The sequence below is a fragment of the Pezoporus flaviventris genome, unplaced genomic scaffold, assembly GCF_033815535.1.
Source record: "Pezoporus flaviventris isolate CSIRO_AGI_PZ_B2104156 unplaced genomic scaffold, CSIRO_AGI_Pfla_v1 ptg000002l, whole genome shotgun sequence".
Lineage (NCBI taxonomy): Eukaryota > Metazoa > Chordata > Aves > Psittaciformes > Psittacidae > Pezoporus > Pezoporus flaviventris.
In genome coordinates this window covers 50,139,688-50,164,066 of record NW_026892550.1, presented here as the reverse complement: position 1 = coordinate 50,164,066, position 24,379 = coordinate 50,139,688, and the positions used below count along the sequence as shown (strand labels likewise).

Below are 24,379 nucleotides of genomic sequence, written 5' to 3'. Positions count from 1 at the left end.
TTCTTCTCTCGAGGCCGATGGAACGCCCCAGCCTCGCTCCTTGCCGCGCCACTGCAGAAGCAATCCCTTCCAACTGCCCACCGATCAGCCACACGGACACCGAGTTTGGCGAAGGGGTAGGGCCCGCAGCAGGCGTCTCCAACACCTAGCACGGTACAGGCGATGCTCGGCACCCAGCACGGTCCGACCGGAGGCAGGCCGCGGACAAGCTAGCTCCTCCCACTGCCACCCGCCGGCGCTGACAGACCGCTGAGGGTGCCGGCTAACGCGCGGACGGATACCCGCTACCGCGTCACCGCACAGATAGAGGTTCGGCCGCCGCCGCCATTTCGGCGGGGGGAGGGGGGGTGTTGACTTGTCAGCGGAGCGCGCCGCCGCGCCCAGGCAGCCGCAGCGGAACCCGCGGGCAGCCTCGCTCGGTCGGCGGCAAGAAGCGGCAAAGCAGAAGCGCTGCCCTGCCCGAGGAGACCGTGCGCCGTCCCAGAACCTTCCTTTCCCGGCCCCGCCCTCCGGCTAAGAACCGGCGCCTACCGCTCGCGAGATCACCCCGGACCTGAGCGGGGCTGGGCCTCAGTACGCATCGCCGGCGCATGCGCCCGGCCCACCCGGCGGCAGCCGCTCCGCCCCTTCTCCCTGCCCCGGGGGGGGGGGGGGAGAGCCGCTGGCGGCGGCGTGTCTCGCCCTGTCCCGCCCCTCCACGGCTCCGCCTCTCGCCTTCCCGCGGTGTCTGGGCTTGGCGGGCGGCGGCTGTGTAGGACTCTCTCGTCCTCTTTTTCTCGGGCAGGCGGTGCCTCTTCTCGTTTCTCCTCTTCCAGCCCACACGCCCTTCATTTCTCCCGGTGCTGACGGGAGGTGGCGGAGCAGCGCGGCGGGAGGCGCGGTCCTCGGCAGCCTCTCCAGCGCACGGCCTCGCTGCCCGCAGGGCGGCTGCAGCGCTCCGGTCGGGCGCCCCCCTCGGCTGTTTCCGGGGGAAGGAAAAGCGCAGCTGCCCCCTCCCCCTCTCCGCCTTCCTCCCCCTCCTCGCTTGCTCCCTCCCTCCCGGCCCCCCCTCGGCGCGAGCGGAGCGCGGAGTCACCGCGGCGCACAGACGGGCCCGGCGGCGGCACTCGCACACAATGGCGCTGAAACGCATCAACAAGGTGAGCGCGGCAGCTCCTCCTCCGCCTGCCCCCGCCACCCTCCTCCCCCCGTCGGGCTTCTTTCTTTTTTTTTTTTTTTGTTAATTTCTATTTTCCGTTTTTCCCTCTCCTTTCCCGTTCTCCGCCTGGGAGGAGAGGGGCACGGCTTCGGGGGGAGGGGGTGACCGCCGGGCGAAAGGGGGAGAGGCAGGAGGCCGGCGAAGCAAGACCGGGTAGCGGCCGGATCCTTTCGGCGAGGCCGCGGCCCGGCTGGGGCGGTGAGGCCGCTTTTTCCCGGCCTAGGCCCGGGGCCTCGGAGGTCGGCCAGGGCCACAGAGGGCGGGCGTGGGGGGAACTCGGTTGAGAGCAGGGCGCGGCTCGATTGAGGCCGGGGTGCAGGAGGCGCCGCTCCCGGGGACACTCAAATGTCAGTGCAACCTGGAGCCTCCTAGGCTCGGCGTTACCGTCTCCGCCACTGTCCCTCCGCTGTCGGCCGGCCCGGATGGTGCCGGTACGGGTGTGCCGTACCGAAACGGAAAGGGTTTCGGTCCGATCGCCGCTCTTCTTGGGGCAGGCAGTCCGCCTCTCGGGCCGGTCTCTCACCGCTGGCGTGCAACTTCTTTCCCGCATTGTAAGATGGCGGCGGGTTCGCCTAGTTGTGGCTCTTTCCGGGATCTCTCGCTTTCTGCAATAACATGACACACGCACACCACGCACGTCCGCGCTCTTGCCGGCTCCGGAGCGGCTGCCGCCGTGCTATCCTCTCCTCGGGTTCCCCCCTCCGCCACGGACCGCCTCGGCCCTCCACCCGGCCGGGAATCGCCGGCCGCCTCGCCTCGCCCCCCGTGCCGGGCGGGAGCGCGCTCCGCGCCGCCGCCTCGCCGTTGCACAATCGGAGCCGGGTGGAGTAACTTCGCGGCTAACTCGGAAAAAATGCCGAGGTGATGAAAGTTTTCTTTTTGTTGGGCTTTTGGATTGTTGGTTTTGGTTGGTTTTGGACTTGGTTGGGTTCCCCCCCCCCTTTTTTTTTTCTTTTTGGGGGTAGTGGGGGTGTTTTTCTGTTTCTTGTTCTTTTTTCAAACCTCTTTCAAGGAAGAAGGCTCCTGACGTGAGGCTGCACTTGGGGCAGCTTTTAGGGTTTCTCGGCGGCAGCGCTTCGGGTTCGGGAGTCGCTGAGATGTAATTGCAAACGCCATGGAAGTGCGGTGGCGTTACTGGGAAGTCGCTGTTGGTCTGTGCTCCTTCGCGAGCTACGTGGAGCATTTACGTATTTCAAGAGCTGAGAGGAGTTTCTTGGACATCTCGTAGCCTGCCAAGATGGCAGAAAGCGTGTCCTAAAATCGGTGAACTAAACTTCCGTGCACAGAACACCTTTTAGAGGCACTGTATGAAGTTTGCCGTCTATTAGCCTTACTGTACTTTTACATCACTTTGGCAGTGCTCGTGGGCGCATTTTAGTCAAAAAGAGGTTATTTATGATTTATTAGTGAAAGGATAGCTTTGCCATCCCCGAAAATTTTAAATCTATTTTGAATTAGGGCTAGCTAAGGGAATTGTCTTTGAATTCTGGCTGTGTTCTCACAAGAATTTCAAAACAATTCCTTTTGAATCTGCCATCAGAACTTGTTCCCCTGTATTAGTGGATGATATCACTTGAGTTGAAACACAGCTAGGATACTCCCTGGTATGCTTTGTCATCAACTCATGCTTATGAAACACGCTCAGGCGCTGCAGGTAAGAATTTATTGTCAAACATGAACCGAGGCAAACCTCCACTTAAGTAGTCATCTGGTGGTCAGAACCTTAAAGCGATTCAACATGGCTCTTGAATCACTAAGTCATCTCTTCGACTTTAAGGCTTTGGCCTGTTGTGTGCGGTGTCTTGTCCTTGCAGCAGTGTGCTTACTGGTCCTTACACTCTACAGTACTGTGTAGTATGAAGCTTCTTCCTTTGCCCAGTACTAGAGTTTAGAATTGGTGGGATGCGTGGGTTAGGGTTTTTTCTTGTTTGTTTTAGTTTGGGTTTTTTGGTTGTTATGGGTTTGGCTTTTTTTATTTTCTTTTTTTTTTTTTTGGAGGTGCTATTTTTAATTGGTTTACACTGTTACAAGGTACACTTCCAAGTTCATATATGGCTTACCGTTTTGATTTTGTATTTGCCAACCTGGAAAGTGACATTTTGCTAAACTGAAACCACTGCTTGCAAGTTGCTTTCTTCCCAAGCATGGCTTCGAGTGTTTACTGAGGCCGAAATCCAAAAATAGCAGGACCAACTTTGCAACGAGACAGTTGTGAATTTAGACTTTAATCCTGTGAACCGCTAAGACAGAGACGGGATCCCCTGTCTTCTAGTCATAAGGTCACAAATCAGACCTTGAAACTCTCCATTTCCGTGTAGTATGCTGTTGGTGTTAGATCATAGCAGGCTAAAGAGAGATCAGGACCTCAGAACATTGTAATCGCACAGCTGATTTAGTCCAACTTGCGGTATTACCTGTCAGGACTAGAATTTGTTGTCTCCTGCAGCAGATGACGTCCCAGATGCATCAGTGAAGGTTTTTTCAGTCTGTTTGGCTGACTCCCTCTTTATTAAATGTACATATTAGCAAACCAAAGTTTTTTTATTATACTGTGTAAATCAAGACTTTCAGTCTGTGTTAGTGTGTGTAAATTTAATTTGAAGGATGTTATACGTTCAGGATGCATCAACTCATACTTAACACATAACTGGCAAATTCTACTTTTGGCTTGCAAATGAAAGCATATGAGTATTTGTGTGTTATGTATTGGGTTATCTACTTCTGGAACACCCTTTCTAAAGCACTCTCCAGACTCAAGTAGTTGTCAGGTACATAGCCATTCCCAGAGAGTTTATACTATGCAGGAGCTTATGGTCACATCGGTGCCATCTGCTCTGAGGGCAGCGTGCATTTGATTGGCAGAACACTGCTTTTATTTGTACGGCTTGCTTTGTACAAGAGTGGCAGTTGTTTTATTATAACAAGCAACTGCTTTTGCCATGGAATAATGCGAACCTACATCTTAACTGTTTCCTGAGGGTGAAATTTTTTCCCCAACTCTTTTTTCCACCCAATTTTTAACAAATTCATGTTGATTTATGAACTTGTATGTAAATGCTTGACACATGCTTGTGGCATGTGGTATTGGTCTGAAGTGTCAAGTGGTACCTGCTAAATGAACATCCTGTAATTGCAGCATGTTGGCACTTCCACTTCAAATGATGATGATGATCTGGCAGCAGGGAAACATTTATGTAGGAGTACAGAATTGGGAATGCGTAAAATTGAGAAAACGTGAGGATGTTACATCATTGATGCACATCCATTTTATCACTGCTATACGCATCCATTAGAGTGAGGTAGTATAAAAGGCATGAGTGGTGGTTTTGATAGGCTAAAAGTAGAACTAATGCAGGAGATTAATAGAATTAATATAGGAAGTGTATGCATGAAATGTCTCATCTGAAAATCCTTAAAAAAAACTTGTGCCAATTATGCTTTATGTCCATTTGGTTAAGGCACCTGGCATCATTATGTCAGGGTATTTTAATAGAAAATCTGAGGGGAAGTTGGCATCCGGGAAGCTAAAGGCTGAAGGTGGCAAAGCCATTTATTGAAATTTTAGTTCATATTGAAGGCTTCCATTGACCATGGTGGAGTGGAGAATAATGCTTTTCGTCAAGGCTATGGCCTCCAGTGCTACTCCTACCTGTATAATTAATTGCAGCTTTAACCTCATTCCTGCAGATGCTCATAGTAAGAAGTGCTGCGAACCCTGGTGATAACCATATTTTTTTGAGATTGGATGTAATACGCAGCAATGAAGACTGCATGGAATTATTAGTTTAACCAAAGATGTAGCTTTTGTAAAGATGAGTTAATTAAAGAGTTCTAGAGTTTGCTTATTACTTTTGTTTTAAACTGCTTCTTACTTCCTTTAAACTTAGTATGAAACTAAAAAAACCCAATAAACTAGAAAAGCTGTTCAGGATTATGTTTTCTTCTCTGGATGAAACCTACAATACTTTATTTTCATAGAGTCTTGGATTTAGTTTGCTGGGCTTTACTGAAAATAGTTCAGTAATTTGAAGTTACATGATTGATCTTATGCATTGAATGAATATTTGGAATTAAGACTGGAATTGTCTGCTCAGGGGCTCGAAGTTAATCTCAACTAGCTAATGAAGTACATTTCATGAGCTTAGTCAAAATGCTTTAAACCCTTGTGAATATTCTCTGTATGTATTGTATTTCCTGTTTTACTTCAGTTACTTCACCTTAATTATCCAGGGGTAGACCAAGTCTTGCCTCAAGTAGACACTGCAGTGCAGCTATGGCACTCACTGGTTAGAAGGGTCATGTAGAGCCAGAAGGCAGTGGTCGATTTTAAATATTCTGATGTCACTAATGGAGTTTGGGAAGCACTAGTATCAAAGAACTTCAGTCTTGTTTAAAAGACAGGACAAAATTATTCAGCATCAGATGAAAGCTGTCATCACTTAAATTCTGTTTAAGGTTTAGCTTATCCAAATAGTCAGAAGCGATATTTATACTATGAAATGAATATCAATAAAATAGAAATATTGCTTCTTAATTGGGTAGGTTTGATACTCATACTTAAGTGCAGCGTTTACTCTTACGGTCTTGGATGTGTTTTAAGAACTGCTTATTTTTAATGGGAGGAAAATTGATGCTTCCTTAACTAGAAAGTTTGGACTGCAATAGCTGAAGATTTCTCCTGTTAATTGGGCACTAGACTTGCGAAGTCAAGTTCCCAGTCAGCACAGATCTTTAAGTATGTGCATTGGAATGGGGAGAGAAGGGGATTCTAATCTCACTGAAGTAATTTGCAGAGCTTCAAATGTACTCATTAGATGGGTACCTCTTGCAAACCTTAATAAAAACAGAGTTCTCCAGTATGTTAAGGATTTCGGTGGGATAATATACAGGGTAAGAGGTTGTCCAGTCAACGTTTGCTTTATGATCATTCCAGCTTTTAAAGATCCGCTTTTGAAAGTAAGCTGGTGCTTTTGCTGTTATTCCCTGTGTGAGTTTCTTCTACAGAAGAGCTGATGTAGAGCTGCATAGAATGAGCTCCCTTCAACAGCCTCCCCAGTCTGTAACCAGCTCTGGAGCACTAATGCCTTTCTTTGTGCAAGCACATCAATGGAGGAGGGAGGGGGGAAGGATGTAAACAGCTGTAAGTAGCAGCTGTTGAATACAGAGCAGTAAACTGCCTCTTGCCAAAGGCATCTCTGTCCCTTGTGGAGGCCACCTCTAGCATGGCTTCATTCCTACCTGAGAGTGTTTTCTCTGTATCCATTGGGGTTGAACCAGTGAAGGAGAGAAAGGATGGAGGTTCTTCACCTTGTCTGAGATGTCAAGTGACAGCTGGTAAGAAGTAGAAAAGGGTAGAGCTTTTGTGTAATTCAGATTATGGCGGTGATACACAATCTCCAGTAAATATTTGTTGCAAATATTAAAGTTTTGCCACTTCTAACTGTCTGCCCCGTGTTTTTTGCATAGGTCCCTCCCCTGTACATCAGAGCTGGCACATGGGTGTGTGGTCTGCACTTCAGCAATAGGTCTAGTATTTCATTATATGCTGACTTTTGTTGATAGTTTAGGCTATGATGTTGTAGCTTACATTGAAAAGGCTGAGTGACAGGCATGTGTTTTCTCCTGTTACTGATATGATGAAGTAACCTGCCAGAAAAAAAAGAAATTAGTGTGAGAAACGAAAGGGGCAGTTGAGAATGTAGATATGATTGCAGTCAGCAGTGCATTTTGTATGTGCTTGCTTTTTGTGAACTTGGCTTTACCAGAGGAGTCTTTAAAACTGTGTTGCGTTGCTCATGCTGGACAGTTTTGTCCTGAATCTAAATTTAACATCTCAAACTCAAGTACAGGAGCTTTTATAAAAAAACTTTTATTTCAGTGGGCAGTTTATGGGGCAGTCATTTGAATTGAATGTGGTAGGTAGTGTTGGGGAAGCCTTGCAACAAAATTAGTTAAAATTACATTCACAAGTTCAAACTGATGTTTATGCCTTTGGCAGCCTTTCATAAAACACTTGGATGTAGATGAGATTTAATGCTGAAAAATGAGCCAAACAGCATTGCCGGATGCAGGACTGAAAGCTAAAGAGGTAGAGGGGATTCTTACGTGTTTTGTTTAGACGTTGTTCAGAGCCTTCTTACCAACAGTAAACTTTAGTATTAAAATTCTGAGTACAGGAAGCCTATGTTCTGAACCTCATCCCTTTGAGATGCGTGATATGATAGACACACTAAAGATCTCCTGCAGCTTTTTCCAGTGTAATTGTAATGGTTTTTTTTAGTCTGGTTTTAAGAAAGCAAGATGGGAGGATTGCAGACTGCTTTGCAAATGTTGGGGCCTAGTGAAAAAAGGAGAAGACAAATGTTTAATCCTTTCCACAAGCATCTGGACACCAGAGTTGCAAACTGAACTGAGCGCAGATGCTAAAGTGCTTTAGGTTTTTCCAGTGGAGGGCATGAGGATTGTGTTAGATGCTCCGTGAACTTTGAAGTAAGCTTTCTCTGTAAACTGGACTTAGGTTGGCCATCAATTCTGTAAGGTCTTTTAGGTTTCTAATAAGTGTGTGTCCTGCTCTTGTGCAATAAATGTTTCCCAACATTTGCTGGCCTATTTGAATAAAAATGCCAGATAATTCTCTAAATCAGATAAAAGGAAAAACAAATTTTGCAGTTAACCTTAGATTTAATTTCTTTTTTGAATAATGTAGAATCTCCTGAATGACAGTTTGCCAGATGAGCAGTGGCTTCCTTCCATTCCCCTAATTCAGACTGTGGTCTGTTCGCAAATACAATTTTAAACACTTTTTCCTTTATATATATTTAGCATGTGTAGATTTATTTTTTTATATTTATTACTATTTATTATATATTTATTATTATTTATATATTTATTTAGCACGTGTAGATATATTTTAGAAGTGTAGAAATCAGTATTGTCTAGATAGCCAAGGTAGAACGCAACTCTAAGAGCAGCTGCACTCCAGAAACAGGCTTTGTTTGTGTGTTTCCTTAGGGCTTTTTATGCTCTCTTGGCTCAGTGTGAGCTGGTTTTGTGTGTAACTACCTAATCCTATAGACAGGCCTTAGTTTTGTATCTCTGCCACTAGCTGTTCAAAACACAGAACCATTTTGAAGGGTAATTATGCACAATAGCATAGTATGGTGGGGTCATTGTTCAGTTGTAAGGTAAGCTGGTATAATCATCCCCATGTAGTTGTGTTCATAGACTGTACCCCTATGGTATATTGCAGTAGCGTTCACATGCATCTTTAGATTCGCATAAAACATGGACTAATAAAAGACAAGCCTGCCTTTTAGAAAGGAGAGATGATTTTCACTTATTAAAAAGGAGAGAGTTCACTAGGTTAAGTAATTAAATTTCAGGATAACATGTCAGAGTACATCTAAAAATGAATTCACCACACTGATTACAGATGTGTTATTTGTTAGAATATTTGGTAACTTTCTGTTATATGATATTCCTCTCCATATATTTTGTTGTGAACGTGGAGAGTTCTTGTATTTTTATTCAGAAAATGCAGACTTACCAAGGTTAAATTATGAAGGCTGTGTGTGATTTTTTTAAAAAAATCTTGTCCTTTATTGTCTCAGTCCCCAAAATTGTTGTTTGTGGAGGCTTGGTAAACTCTAGAAGGCCTCTGTCACATGGAGTCCAGGGCAGTGCACAGAAGTGCTACTTCTGGTTGATGTGTCAAGTGCTGGTGGCTGAGGTTCCACTGTATGTTACTGTGTCCTTGACAAACTGTGGGCAGCCTGTAGGAAGGCTATCAACATAACACTGCCAAACCCAGGCATCTAATGAGTGTTAGTTAATCTAGCATTTGTGTGAAATTGTCTGTCACAATGCCAGAATCTCATTCCGGAGTGGTAGTCATCAGGCCAGAGTGCCTTCCTTTGAATATAAACTTCTTTCCAAGTACATCACTTCACATTTGTCTATACAGAATTTACTGTTCCTTTGTTTTTCTGTTTTCCTTCTGTTTTGTTCAGCTAGGTGCATCTTGCAGTTTCTCTTGTGGCTGATCTACACTAGTTATCTTCTGTGAGGGCTGCATTGTAGTCCTGGGTCATAGAACCAAAGATGACTATGGTTCTTGCAGGGAAAATCTCCATGTGAACAGTATGCTTAGTTTCAGGGTCCAGTATTCAAAAGCTTGGAAAAGCCAGGATTAAAATACCTGGTTATTGAATGGATAGGTGGTTAAGCAGTGCTTGGCTTTTCCTTTCAATGTACTTCAGTCAGTGTGCACAACCCTTATCCTGCACTGAGCATGTGTTTTTAATAGCACTGATAATTTCAAGGAATGGTATTTGTCATAATGCCTTGGAATTGATATGTGTGAAGCAGTCAGATTTTCTTGAGTAAGACTGTTGTTGCGGGTTTTGACTTACTCTGGGGAGGAACAAGCCATACCTTTGAGTTCAGAGCATAAATATAGGTGTGTAGTTGGCATCCTTTTTGTGCTGAATGTCTTTAATGGGTGACCAGGAAAGCAAAGCTGGTAACTGAGCTCCTTTTCCAGTTGGATCTGTCCAGCTACAGAGGTGAACTCTGCAAAAGGTTGGAATACAATTGAGAAACATTTCAGCTCTGGTAACTCTGAAATTTGCTGAAAACCATTACCTACATTGTACGCCTTCCAAATTTCAGAACAGAGGAGAAGAGCTGTAGACAATAGTCTCATTCACAAAGGGCTTGTGTATTCAAAGGTAGGTTCTTTGAAAAGATATCCTGTAGTCATCTGAGTAGGTATCACTGTCCAAGCACATGCAGTAGCTTACAGTTGCACAGCAGCGTGGCATTTCCTTCCTTGAGAGGCCTAAAACATGAATATTTCTAGGTTTTCTTTTAATATCCAATTATGATATTGTTGCTAGATACTGTACAAACAATATGTGGTGTGTAGCCTGTGAAGTCCAGTAGTAAAGGCTTGAGAAAGGAGAACTGTGAAAAGTAGAGCAAGCAGCATTATCAAGATAGGAACAATCACAACTGTTACATTCCTGGTCATGTTTTTGGTTTCTTAAAAACTGTCCTGTGCTTTTTGGCCCTTGCTGTTTTCTTTGACTGCCCTTCATGTGTTTTCTCTGCATGTTTGCTCTAGTGTCTTTTTGGAAATGACAGGAACACTGTCATTATGCATTGTTTTTTCCATTTAATGAATGTTGTCTAAAAGGCCAGCTTGTTTGAAACTGATAATTTTCTACTGTTTACACTTGTCTTGTGATGTGTATCATGCCATTGCTTCCTTATTTGGCTTAAAAATCCACGTTTAGTGTTCTTTCAGACTGTTATTTTCTGCTTCCAGGAGTAATTAATTTTCAGGCTGAAACGACTGTTGTAAATGCAGGTGTGTGGGATGAGGCAGTAGTTCTTTGCTGGTTGATGCTTCTTAATCTTCAAACAGGTTTAAATGGTCTTCCCCTCCCTTTATAGCTGCTTTCAATCCTTCTTTTCTAAAGCTGTTTTCATCTGTGAGCTAATGAGTGAGACTAATGCAGTGATGAATTTTTGGATCCTTAGTTGGAAATACCCTGTTTGACATATCAGACAAGGGTTCTAATAAATGTTGATTTTTTTTCTTGGCTTAAGTGTTCTTTATTTTCTTTAGTTTGAATTTATGATTTAATTGGTTTAACCTTTCCTGCCCTCCAAGGCAGAACTTAAAGCAAATCAACCCCATTTTTTCTGTTACGCTTTCCTGATTACAAACCAGCAAGCTGCAGTAAATGATTTTAACATAATTCTGTTACAAATCAATATTAAATTTAACTCTGAGTTTATGCCTGTGAAGGAAAATGAGTGATCTTCTGAAGCTGTGGTGGGAGTGATCTTCTGCCACTCTGTATTTAAGTCAGCTGCTACTAGCATTAAAAATAAGCCCAGGCTATTTCCAGCTTAAACTAGAAAAATGTAGCAGTAGTGCCACAGGGAGTATGAATGCTGACAAATGGGAAGGAAGGGAGCTGACGCAGATGCTGCTCTATTTGGTACCTTGAAAGAGGCAGTTTGGTAGGCATCAGGCCATCCTTTCTTACTGAATTTGCTGAGACCTGAAAACATCTGTGAGAAAAGCAACTAGTTCCTGTAAACATTTTCCTTCACTGTCTTGCTCATGCATATTTGGGTGAGGTATCCTTTGTAATTTTTTAAATCTTTTTCCTCCTTTAAATGACTTCCGTAATCTTCTAAATAGCTGCTAGAAAGGAGTTGTTAAGGAGTTTTTAGCAGCTTTCCTGTAAAAAAAAATTAGACACTGTTGCAGTTTATAATATAATAGTATTTTATTCCTGCATTCACACTCACAGGTCAGTGTTTTGGATCATCGTAGAATGGTTAGGGTTGGAAATGACCCAAAGATTTAGTTCCAACCCCCCTGCCATGGGCAGATGCCTCACACTAGACCATGTTGCCAAAGGCTCTGTCCAACGTGGCCTTGGCTGACAGGGGTGGAGTGTTTACACCACTTCTTTGGGCAGCTGGTTCCAGTGCCTCACCACCCTCGCTTGAAGCATAAGCAGTATTTTCTGTTAGTTACTATATTTATGAAAAACAAGCAGATTAGGTAGCTTCTATAAACATTTTTTTTCTTGAAAATACTGGTTTAAGGTTTTTTGTTAGCTTTTTGATGAATCTATAGAGAAAGAGGAGAAGATTAGGAATGGGACTGTTACACTAATAAAACTGCATCTTTCTGCTACAGACGTTGTGAAACTGGCAGAAGACCCTGGTGCTGAATTTGTGTTAAAGCAGGTCTGTTTGCTGCAGTGGCGGGTACTGTTGCTGTATTTCCAAATTGTTGGAAAATCATCTCTGTTTTCCAAAACTGTTGCAAAATTGTATGTGTATTGCTTCCTATACATGCTGCATTGCCATTGTCCTTTAACAGTAGCGTTGATGCTTACTCCTTAAAGAGTGTTTAAATCTGTAACAGCTGAGTGACTAATCATCCTTGTGGAGAGGTAGGAACTGTCACAACTTTATATTTGGAAACTGGGACACAGAAATGGTGATCTGCTGGAGCTATACCGGAAACCTCTGGCAGTGCCAGAGACTACTAGTCACAGTTGTAATTCAAGACTAATCCTTTCCGATAGGCATATAACACATCACTCTGAACCAAATTTGGCTTTCTGTTTCTATGCAAAGTTGTTGGAATTTGCTGCTTGGGAATTTATTTTTTTTCCTTAGGCCACCTGTAAAGTGAAAAACTGTAGGAGCTGACCCCAAGGAAGTATGGGTTCTGCTTTGATGGGGTTTTAAGACAGCTTGGGATGCAACTTGATGTACCTCTTGGTAAAGGAAGGCACTACTGAAACTGAATATAAACAAAAAAAAAAAGTAATATAGAAGTAAAACAAAAAATGAGTATTTCAGTAGAAGGAGTATTAGAAGCATAAAGCCCTTATATATTAAAACTTTACAGAATACTTAAATTCTACAATTCTAGTTAACCTCTGTAAAATGAAACTGAGCAGGGGTTTTACCTTCTTGGTGAGAAATAGGGGAAAGCAGGGGAACAATTGAGCTGGTTTCTTAAAAATTGCTGTCATTAATTGACTCATGGAAATGGTGACGCTTCGCTTTGATGTCAGGAGTTTTTCAGATAAAATATTTCCCCGTTGCAGAGTAGCTGCTCTTGATGGCTGAGCTGAGAAGGCAGGAGGGGTGCTGTGTGTTTCTGCTGCTGAGTCGGAGGCTTTAAAAAATAACAATTAAAAAAAGAAAAAAGAGCTCCTCCCTTTCCTTGAATGAAATGCTTCAACTGTGCTCCAAATATCACAGCCCATGTGCCTCTGCTTGTTTAGGTGACAGTTATTCCAGTTTGCCTGTTGGATTCGGCACGGTTGTAGCTTTTAGAAGAAGGCTAACTTTTTAAGAGAACTTTTTGCTCCGTTGTTTGAAAAACCTCCCTCCTTTTATGTAGCTGTGAAGTGTCACAGGCTTACCAGGGAGGTGAAATAGGCCTGGTGTTCCTGTAAGCAGGCGGAAGTTGCCAGCGTTTGTTTCACATTTGCGTGAGTTCTTCCACAGCACTTCACACTGTGCTGAATCAAATAGCTTTACTCCAAACGTTATTCTTCTGGCCGCAGTACCTAAGAGAAGCTTTATTTTTTTAACTTGGTGGGTAAATTGCTTGCTCTTTAGTTGAAATGCGAAGTGGTGTATTATGTTCCTAACCTTATCCGTGTTTGAACTGCTTGGAACTATATCAAATTAGGGCTCTTTGGGTTTTTTACAGAAGTGTTTTGGCCCAGACAGCACTTCAGTCCTTTAGCTTACGAAAATCACTGCTTCTTTGTTCTCTAGAGCAGTTCAAGTGGTTAAAAGGGGTAATTCTGGTCATGTATTTTGAAATGACTAGAGACCGGAATGTTAAAACTCCCGGTTTCAGCTTGTAAATTATTCTTCATTTACTGAAGCAGGGGTTTGCACATATTTTTCACCAGAACTTATTAAATTTAATGTTAGTTTTACATTTGCAGTCCTACTTATGTTTACTTTTTCCAGTTGAATTTACTTTATCTAGTTGGATTAGAGAGGCACTCTTAATTTTCCTCCTGAGTTAACATACTTTATCAAGTACCTATTTCTTGTTTCTTTGAAGACAGTAGTACCTTTTGAAAAGCTCTCTAGTCTAATGCACATACCTCTAGCAGTCTGCTTTATGCCAGTCTTTTCTTGTCTTAATGCTACTAGTTTTTGTAATTTTCATAAAATGTATGAAGAGCTTTTTTATGGTTCTTAGTTCCTGTGATCGTTCTTAAAAACCAGGATCTGTTCTTCTTGCCTGATTAAATCAAATAATTCAGGTACATTAAAATAGTAATGTTTGTGTCTTTGCTTACTCTATTGCTACAGTTTATTTTAAGGGACAAAATACTTTTGTTTCACTCTTAGTTTTTGGAAATGATTGCTCATTCTTAGAACTGGATAATATATTTAGTTGAAAAATAAGCCTGATTAACAAAACTTTCTGCATTTCTTAAATGGGAGGGAACCAAAGCACACACACACCCATATCCCCCCCCAAAATATTAAAGGAGCTTTCTATATGAAGGTTATTTTACATTCATTGTTTGCCTTTGCATGGATAATATAAATTGACATAGTAATCCCTTCCAGAGGGTGCTGAATAACATATGGACCTTGTAAGTGATATTTTATGGCAGAAATAAGTCTGTCACGGGGATCCTCTGTAATAACTGTGGAGTGTAGAGAAATGTACTGTAAATGGATTTACTGTGTTCATCTGGAAAGCGCTGTTGCCCACGCTTCCAAATAAAAGCAGCAGTGAAATGAACTGTAATATTAACTTCATTCTGCCATTGCTTATCAAAACTGATAAAATTCCATTTTACATGACAGTCTGGTTACTACATAACCAGTGCAAAACTGAAATCTGTTTTTTTATATTTGGGAGTGGGGTTTCTTTGAGCATATGGATGTCTGCATGTTATTCTCTGTGTTTGTGGCAGTTGTTGTCTTACAAAGAGCGAGGTATCTTGTGTCGCAGAGAACTTAATTTTATTAATATTTTTTCCCCTCATTTTATGTTTGTTTACACATACTAGATTTTTAGCAAGTGCAGAATTTGTGAAACTTAAAGGATGTATGTTAGGATATTCCTAGGCAAAACAGCTGTCTGCTCCGAATGTGTGCGTGTTTCCAGCATAATAGATATGTCTGGGTTTCTTAAATGTCTGACAAAGTAATGGAAAGTTCTTGTTTAATTACTTGTGTAGACTTGTAGCAAAATAACCTGTATGCAGCTTAATATACGGGAGAGGGGCTGAAGGTTTTCCATTTTTTCTCATGACTTCTAGATGCCTTGACAAGTGCAGATTTATAGAAGCTCCTGAAGCCATTTTTAGATTCAGAAGAGAGCAGGGGAGAGGGAAGATACCTGTTACATACTTCCAACTGAAAGTATAAATTTAATTTAAAAAGACACTGTCCAAACAAATAACTTGTAGAGCATTTAAAGGAATTAATGCTGACCTGCTTTGATTCATACCAGTAATCTCGATACTACACAAGGAATTTTCCATCTGAAGTTTCTGGTGCCCTCTGTAATGGGGAGGGAATTGTTTCTGCAGCTCAGTTACTCAGAATTGTATAGGCATTGTTGTCTTAAATGTGTAGTTTAAAATAAAAAATACAGGTATTTTGCCTGATTCCAACACTTGTCATCCTTTTTCATTTTCCTGTCTGCTTAACTCTATGCAAGATACATCCCTGCTGGAGGTAGTGGGGAAAATGAAACTGAGTTTGTGTTGTGTGGTTTGGTTTTTTTTTTTCTTTTTGTTCCAAGTTTTAATATCAGATATTACATACACAGTGCTTTGTTTCATGAAGACTCATCAACAGCTTTCTCTCTTCCCACCTCTCTAGCTAAGACTGAATCCTTGAAAATCTTTTATCAGAAAGTGGTTAGCCTTTGCCCCCTTCAGGTTCTGTGCCCTGTCTGCTCTCCTTCTGTCCCTTCCTCAGCAGGAGTGTCTTCATGGTAGTGATATTTATTTGGAAAAGCATAGTCATGGTAGCTGTTTGCCTTCATAGCTGGTTTTGGTGGTGATTGTCATTTACAAAGACAAGTTTGATACTGACCTAGTGGTTCTAATAGCTATTACCGTTCATTCTTCTGTGCTTGCATATGGAAAAACTGTTAAGGGTTTTTGCCTGATACGAAGTACAAATGACAGTTCATTAGCATTTCTTCTCTGAATGGTGTTTATTCTTTTTTTTTTCTAAAGGAACTTAGTGACTTAGCCCGAGATCCTCCAGCGCAGTGTTCAGCAGGTCCTGTTGGAGATGACAGTAAGTAACCCTAAGTTCTGTGTTTTGCTGTGCTAACTCAAAACATATCATGCATAGATAATAATGCGGAGTTTTTCTTTTGTAGTGTTTCATTGGCAAGCCACAATTATGGGACCTGTAAGTATTCTAATTCTTGTGACGTGATACTAAACGAGAGTTCTTGTTCAGGAGGAAACTGGGGGGTTTTGTTTTCCTTTTAGTTCTAGAGGTATTCCTTACAAGAAATGAAGGGGGGGATCAGTCTGATGATACTTACTGCTGGAATGTTTTATGAGGACATTTCTTTCAGCTGAAATGATCTCTGAAGCAATGTTAGGCATTATCAATATCTAGGAACTTTGTTGGCATTTAAATTTTTCTAAAATTTGAATCTAGCATGGACTTTGTACTAGAGCTGGTCCTAGTGTCAGGAATTAGTTGGGATGCCTTTGTTTGGATCTTAGAACGGGGAATTCTACTTGATCTGGTGTTGTGCACTGAGATCTTGAATGCTTTTAGGACTAGAAGGGGAGAAGTCACTGAAATGTGATCCGGCTATTACTGGAGGATAAAAGTCTCTCTTAAATGTTCAACAAGCATCTGAAACCTGAATGTGACCTTTTTCTTGCTAGAATAAAGCAAGCAAATGTTTTTCTTACTGAAACCTTAACTTGCAAACACTTGACATCTGGAGTTCTCAGGGCTGGTTGTCTGTATTTAGGAAACAAAACCTTCTGTAATTTGAGAAGGCAAGTACTGAATGCCAGTAGACCTGCAGCTACAATACGGTGCTTCTGGTGAGGCCACAAAGTAGGAATTAAATATTAGTGATGCTGAACTGCCTGACTTTAGTTACAAATGTGGTTTTAGGAAGTGGCTATGGAAAATGTGCTTATTAGAGGTTCACCTGACTGGAAAAGCGGCTTTCCATTCCAAAGTCCCTGGTCCTCATTGATTGCAGCTAGGTGCCTCAAAATGCTGAAGTTGTTTAATAGCTATATTCATGCTTAAATAGCAAGGAATGTTCTGCACTATACTGAGTATGATTTTATGTGGCTGGTGTCTGTGTGGACATAAGGTATTAAACATCAGTTGAATTTAAACTGGGATTATTATGTTTAGCTTCTCCTTCTGGTTTTAATAACATGCAGCTCCTTTTTACCCATGTGCTTTTTGTGCTGCCAAAAGGTCTGTGTTCCTGTTTCAAGGTTGGGCAGTATCCTGACAGAAGTGTGGTGTTAGTAGTTCTAGTGCTCCTGTGGTGTGGCAGTCATCTGCAATAGGGTATTACAAAAGCTGTGATTTCCTTAAATGCAGGAGAGCTTCCGTTGCCTTAACACATTCTGAGAGGGGTTTGTGTAATTGCTAAAAATGTATTCCTGGAAAATGCTGAGTAAAAGGGTTGCTTTCTGGTTCCTTAAGGCCTCGCATAGTATCTGTTGACCCAGTACAAGAGTTTGCATCTTGAGTGCTAGGTTTTCAGCAGAGATGAGATAGGGTATATGTGTTTTCAGGTTTGAGTACCTTGTCTTGTGTCACAGAATTTCATTTTCTGGTATTTAACTAAGATGTGGTTATTTTCTTACACTGGTGAAATGTTCTTGCAATTAATATGAAAATTCAGTTTGCAAATAATTCACAAGTGTAGTCTGTATATCTCATTTATGTTCCCCAGTCCTGAATCTAGAATTAAAAGCCTTATAGTCTTCAGGTTAAGCAATGGAATAGAATAGTTAACTCTATATTTCAGAAATTTAGTTACAGTTTCAAGTAAAATTTCTTGCATATTTCTTCTTGTAACTAGTAACTTGCACAATTCCTATTTAGCCACTCCATTTATTCTCTGTTCATTTTCAACTTTTTTACTTCCACATGTTGCTTTACTTCTAATAGTTAACGCCTGAATGGATTACCCCATGATTGTTTCCTTGGAGCAGGGAGTAAGCACTCAGACAGACTTGATTACGGTGAATTTCTGAATGCAGAAAGAGAGGAAGAATTTACTTTAATCTTGATAATCTTTTTTTTTTTTTAATGGTCCTGGAAGGGTAGCTTTTTTCTTATGTTTTGGGTTTATTTTTTTGTTTTGCAAGGAGCAGAGTTAGCTGTGTATTCATTCATAGGTTTTCTGCAGGACTGAGCACTGCCTGAGCCAAGGACAAAACTTAGGAGGGAATAGGAGGCCTTTAGAGCTGTCCATGGCCACTGAAAACTGGATGGCCACAACATGTATCTCTTTTCTATGGATTAGCTCAGAGAAGTCCATATGAAAAGTGACCTGTATGTGTTCTGTATCATTTACCTTAGGAAGCAGTAATTGAATTTTAATTGTCTCTCTTGGTAGGTAAGAGACAGAGGTCAGTTTTTTAAATAAATTTCCTGTTCTTTATTTATAAATAACATCTTGAGTGATATTTAGTTGTAAAGATGGTAATAGAATTATTTGTTTGCTTTGACAGAATGACAGTCCATATCAGGGTGGTGTATTCTTCTTGACAATTCACTTTCCTACAGACTACCCTTTCAAACCACCTAAGGTAAGTATTGCTTTCTCAGTTGTGAAGTTAGCATTCTTTAAAGAACCAAGTACAGGACAGAAATTGTCACATCTCTGCTGCAGTATTGTCCAGTTCTCACTTCTTTTCATGCATTCCTACAGTATATTAGATGACTAGGTCCCTCTCTGACTACCACAAGAACGGGCATGTATTTAAGAGCAAATTTTTATGTGTGAATTTTGAATGTCTTGGAATGATGTTTGGTTTTATGTCTGTGGGGTTTTTTTCTTATTTGGTACAAAACTCATTAGCATTATATTACTGTAATAGAATTATTGATGAAGGAACTGTCAAGTATTACAGTGTAGCTGTTTGGGTTGGTCTATAGGAATGTGACACTATGGATAGGGATGCACGTGCTGAGTGCCTAAAGTCAGTGAAGATGGTATTTGTTAGAATTTGGCAGTAATTGTGAAATATACTTAAATTTATTAAACATTAGCACTGTCTTCTAATTTTCAGTCAATGTGAAAGTGCACACTTGGAGCAGCTGCAGTGTTTGAAGTTCTTTAGCTCTGTGATAGTAGTGTTACTGTGGTTCAGACACTTCTGTTGAGTTGTCTTCATCATGATGCAGGCACCTGTGATTCAAACAGAGAAAGGGCGAGTATGAGGCTGTGTTTTAAATAGTGCCTGGTGACTGGAACTAGTGAGAGGTTGTGGCTTGGGTGCATTTCAGTGAATTTGGTGCAGTTTAACTGCTTAATCCTTTTGTTTTAGAGTAAATGAAGTTGACTAATGACTAATGGCTTGACTGAGAAGAAAGGGGAATGTCATTGTCATCATAGACCAAAACACACTCTTCTTTCTTTTTTATCTTTTTTGTTGCAGGTTGCATTTACGACAAGAATCTATCATCCAAATATTAACAGTAATGGCAGCATTTGTCTTGATATTCTAAGATCACAGTGGTCTCCTGCTTTAACTATTTCTAAAGGTAACTTTCATGAAGGAGAAATGTTTCCATCTTGTGTTGAATATTGTGCTTTTAGCTTTGATAGAGTTCTTACCCATCTCTTGATTTCCCTTACTTGTTCTAGACTGTTTTGCCAATTTGCTATCTTAATGTGTTTTTCATGCCTGCTGCGTGGCTGTTGAAGGCCTTGTCTGGCCACTTCCTTGCTTCAGTATTCTTAGCAGAGCTTACTGGCTTAGTCCCAGAGGAATCTGTCAGTGTTAGGATAGAAACAGGCTTGTGGTGGTATATTTGAGTTAAGGCTGGGAAACTGTTTGCATCTATCCATGTAGATGCACACTTGCATATTAATTTAAAGGCATTTTAGTAATGAAATCTGCATGGTTTTTTGGCTGAGTCAGTCTAGAATTACATGCAGGGTTATATTGGAATATCTTTGTGGTAGAATGAGTGAAGAATCTGTTACTGATACACATTCCTTTCTGCCATTGCGCACTGTGGCATTGTATTACATCATGAACTAAGCTTACTGATTCTACTTCAGGATAAATTGATGTGCTACAATAGAAGCTTTGTAGTTTTTGTCATTTTACTGTAGTAAATAACAGTTAATATTCAGATATTTTGACTATGATCAAATTTTGGTTTGCCTCAAAGCCACTGGTCACTGTGGCTTCAAAAGATCTATCAAAGTGCTCCTTTGTCTATAGAACTTGTAATTCCTGTCTGTCCAAGGAATCGGTTTACTTTTTGAATGTGGATTCCGTATGTTTTAATGCAGTCACTATTGTTTTTCTTTCAAAGCTGCTGTGAGGGCAGAGGATAAAGTCATCTCCTTTACTTTACAACGTACGTGTAGTTTTATCAGTGCAGACCAGAGTATTGCTACCTTACATAAACCAGGGAAAGAATTCAGTCTGATTTGAAAATAATAATTTTTAAAAGTTCTGGGTTTAGTGACTAAAAGCATGGAATGTGCTGGTCATCAGGATACATAATAACATGATTTTGTTGGCCGCTACATTGCATCATAGTGCTGGTCTTGTGTGCTTACTGACTGCTCTTAAGTATTGGGAAATAGGAAACAAATAGTTCTTACGAACTTTGTCATTCTGGGCTTTTTATTTAGAGTGGATTACAAATTTTGGCCTTGTATCAGGAAAAGGCTGTTTCGGTTCTATCCTGTGCTGACAGTATGTTAATGCAAAGATCTGTGCTCCATGGTTTCTGAGATTGTTACTCCTGGTTTGCTCCTGAGAATTCAGTTCTTTCTTTATTTTTTTGTTACAGTTCTCTTATCCATTTGTTCACTGTTATGTGATCCAAATCCAGATGACCCACTAGTGCCAGAGATTGCACGTATCTATAAAACAGACAGAGACAAGTAAGTACAGAGGCACAGAGTTGTGTAAGACTTTGAAAGAGTGCATTGTCACACAGCTATTGTTGAGTGAGCCTTTTGTGAAAATCTGGGATGGAGAGAACTTGTGTGTCGAAGGAGTACCTATTCTTGGTAGTGCATAATTTAAAAACAACGGGGATTAGTATCTTTGAAGTTGTGGGTTTTCTCACGTGTGGCAGTATGTCAAAGCATATTATTGCCCAGGTTTTTTTATTACCATGTATAAATAGACTATAGTCAAATCTTCATATTGAGGAAAAGCTAGCTTTGTTATTCTGTTACTTTCTTTTGGTAGCAGCTTGCTGCCTCATTGTGGTGCTCCGCTTGGAAAAAGGCTGCATAACTTTTCGTGTCTGTGTTAAAACAACTTTTTTTTTTCCTTTATGTGGTTTTAACAGTTTTCACAGATAGACTTATATGAAGTAGATTGTTTTTTATATAAAATATTAATGCTAAATATACTTGTCCAATTAGGTACAATAGGTTAGCAAGAGAGTGGACAGAGAAATACGCTATGCTGTAGGGTAAGAATATGTGCACATTATGGTGCATTTAACAAAATGGAAACTTGTCAGCACTTGGGTGCTGCATGCTCTAAGGCACTGGATTAACTAACAGATAATTGATGCACCAGTTATATTGAACTTGTATATTTAACAGCTTGATCTGTGGTTAGTGTGAAATGTATTGGCTAGTCACTATTTCTCACAGATACTGCTCTTGCATGGCCAAAAAGAAAAAAAAAGATAGTATGAAATAATTACCAAGTTTTGAGACAGCTTGTCAATTTGTTCTGATAAGTATTTGCCCAGATTTTGTCAGAATGTCATTAAAAGTGATGCCCTGTAGCAGGACCACTTGCATAGACATGAGTGAATTTAGACAATCTAAACTTTAACTTTTTATTCTTCAGCAGCATCTGTCTTCCACATACAAACTAGGAAAACGTATGGGGATTATGTTCTGCTTGTATAGTTGAAAATTAACTTCTTACTGACAAGCATGGAGTTAAGTATAAACTAATTGTGAGCTCAATTCCTCTGGAAGTAGTGTAGTTAAATATTCTTTTAATGTCCTTTTTAAAATTGCTTGAGCAATATACTCATGTGGAAAGAGAAATATTAAGTGTGAAGAAATGCGTAGTGTTGTTGCTCTCTAAAATGGGAAATTTGACATTCTGTATCCAGTGACATTATTAACCAAGTAATCTTTACTTATGGCATGTGATACTCTGTAAGGTTTACCTAAGGAGAATATTTAAACAAAATGCTCTCCTTGCCTCTCCCACCCCAGGTAGTCTCTTCCTTCCCCTTCAGTAGTTTTTCACAACAGATTTCTAGCAGATGGGCTTGTCTTGAATTTAGCATTTCATGTAGATGAGAGGATATCCTAGTTACTTCAGGGAGGGTTTTTCCATTTTTTCAGTTCCAAGTATATCTTAGTGTAGAAAGAAGCTTCTCTTAGTGTGAAGGGAATGGGGAGATGGGTATTAAGTGATGTAATCATGGACTGTTCAGGAAATTCATTTTCATGCTGACACCTGTTCCTGTTTTTGTTCGCAGGTACAACAGAATATCTCGGGAATGGACTCAGAAGTATGCCATGTGATGCTACCTTAAAGTCAGAATAACCTACATTATAGCTGGAATAAACTTTAAATTACTGTTCCTTTTTTGATTTTCTTATCCGGCTGCTCCCCTATCAGACCTCATCTTTTTTATTTTTTTGTTTACCTCCTTCCATTCATGCACATGCTCATCTGAGAAGACTTTAGTTCTTCCAGCTTTGGACAATAACTGCTTTTAGAATCTGTAAAGTAGTTACACAAGAACAGTTGCCCAAGATTCAGAATTTTTTTTAATGGAGCATGTGTATTATGTGGCCAATGTCTTCATTCTAACTTGGTTATGAGGTTAAAAACAAACATTCCTCACTGCTCTAACAGATACTGAAGATATCACCTGCAGGGGGGAGGGGAGATGGATGTTCATTTTTCTCTCATCACAGAAGTAACATTGCTGTAGCAACATCCATCTTGTTCCAAACCTTCCAGTGTTAGAGAACTGAGGTTTTATTATATACTTTTGCTCATAACTGATGTGTCTGGAGAATTGGTATTGAATCTATAGCATCAGCAGAACAGAAAATGTGATGTATCTTATGCATGTCAATAAAGGAATGACCAGTTCTTGTTTTACAGAGAATGGAAATTGGAAGTCAAACATCCCTTGTATTCCAAAAATAGGGTCTAAGAACATTTTTGTAATTCATTTAAATTTTGTTAGGAGGCTTGGAGCTATTAGTTAATCTGTCTTCCAGAACACTGTTTAATATAAGCACTGAATAAATGATGCAAGTTGTCAATGGATGAGTGATCAACTAATAGCTCTACTAGTAATTGATTTATTTTCTTCAATAAAGTTGCATAAACCAATGAGTTAGCTGCCTGGATTAATCAATATGGGAAACAAAATCTTTTGTAAAAGCAAAGCTGGTTTTTGTATATACTGTTGGGATTTGCCTCATTGTTTAACATCAAATAATGATGTAAAGTTCAATAGAGTAAATCTTTTGCCATTTTCAGTTACAGTGCTCAGTCTGTTGCAGGTTGACACATTGTTCAGCCTGATGTATGCAGAATTAATAAGCTAACATAGTAGTGTAGCCTTAGTAGTGTGCTACACTTGGTGCTGGGAGCCCAGCGTTCAAGGATGGACTTGGGACCCAGCAGATCAGAAGTGGTGTATTGTGGAGATGCTTCCTGATGCACCTGTGTTTGCTGACTGAGAACCTTTTTCTTCACATTGTACACTTGACAGCTGAAAGATCTTAATGTGGGAGTAATGATGAGGCAAAAAAATATAAAATAAAGTACTGTTTTGATGTGGGAATTGTCATGAGGCTGTGTTGAAGTGACTTTACTATGTGGGATGTTCGTTACCATTGAAAAGGACTTGTTCAGCCATGCTGCCATTTACATTGATGACTATTTTAATGCAACAGACACTTTCTTCATGTCAGGTGACTAAACGTGAATAAAGACTCATTGCTGTTGGATTTTTGTTCTACAAGAAACATTGTCTTGTGCCATTAGTTTATCTTTGCAGCAACAAGGGCATTATTAAACATCTGGCTCTCCTCTTTCCTGCCCTCTTTCTTCATATTTTCCCTTGTTTGGTTATTTTTTGTCTCCATTCTTAAGATCCATAGCTTCATTTTCTCTAGTCCTGTACTATCACTTTATTGTGCATCTGTGACTTCGCACTGGCACCACTTTTGCACTGCTTATAGTTATGTACATTCTGATTCCTTGTCCCCACATGGATGTGGAAAGCTAGATGTAAAATAAAATGTTAAACCTTAATTTTTATAAAAATTTCAACATGTAGTTTGGACATGGTTTGTTCTGGTTCTAAACTATGAAAGTGAACTTTAAAGTCTAGTTGGCTTGAAATTTAGAGACCTGGGCTCTCTTTTAACAGTGC

The 24,379-nt window shown here is 40.8% G+C and overlaps 1 protein-coding gene across 4 annotated transcripts; it reads left to right on the top strand.

The window, feature by feature from the left end:
• Positions 1-821: 821 nt before the first annotated feature.
• Positions 822-23,969, top strand: UBE2D3 (ubiquitin conjugating enzyme E2 D3). Of its 4 annotated transcripts, none has more exons than XM_061478251.1 (8): positions 822-1,139; positions 15,976-16,039; positions 16,125-16,156; positions 18,478-18,555; positions 19,408-19,513; positions 20,783-20,876; positions 21,369-21,418; positions 22,457-23,969. In XM_061478251.1, the coding sequence occupies exons 1-7, from the start codon at positions 1,116-1,118 to the stop codon at positions 21,415-21,417; spliced, it is 447 nt and encodes a 148-aa protein (XP_061334235.1). In that variant the 5' UTR covers positions 822-1,115; the 3' UTR covers position 21,418; positions 22,457-23,969. The 4 variants fall into 4 exon arrangements, with proteins under 4 accessions (XP_061334235.1, XP_061334242.1, XP_061334252.1 ...); XM_061478268.1 differs by having other exon boundaries at positions 1,016-1,139; positions 16,111-16,156; XM_061478263.1 differs by lacking the exon at positions 822-1,139 and adding an exon at positions 2,036-2,059.
• Positions 23,970-24,379: the final 410 nt, after the last annotated feature.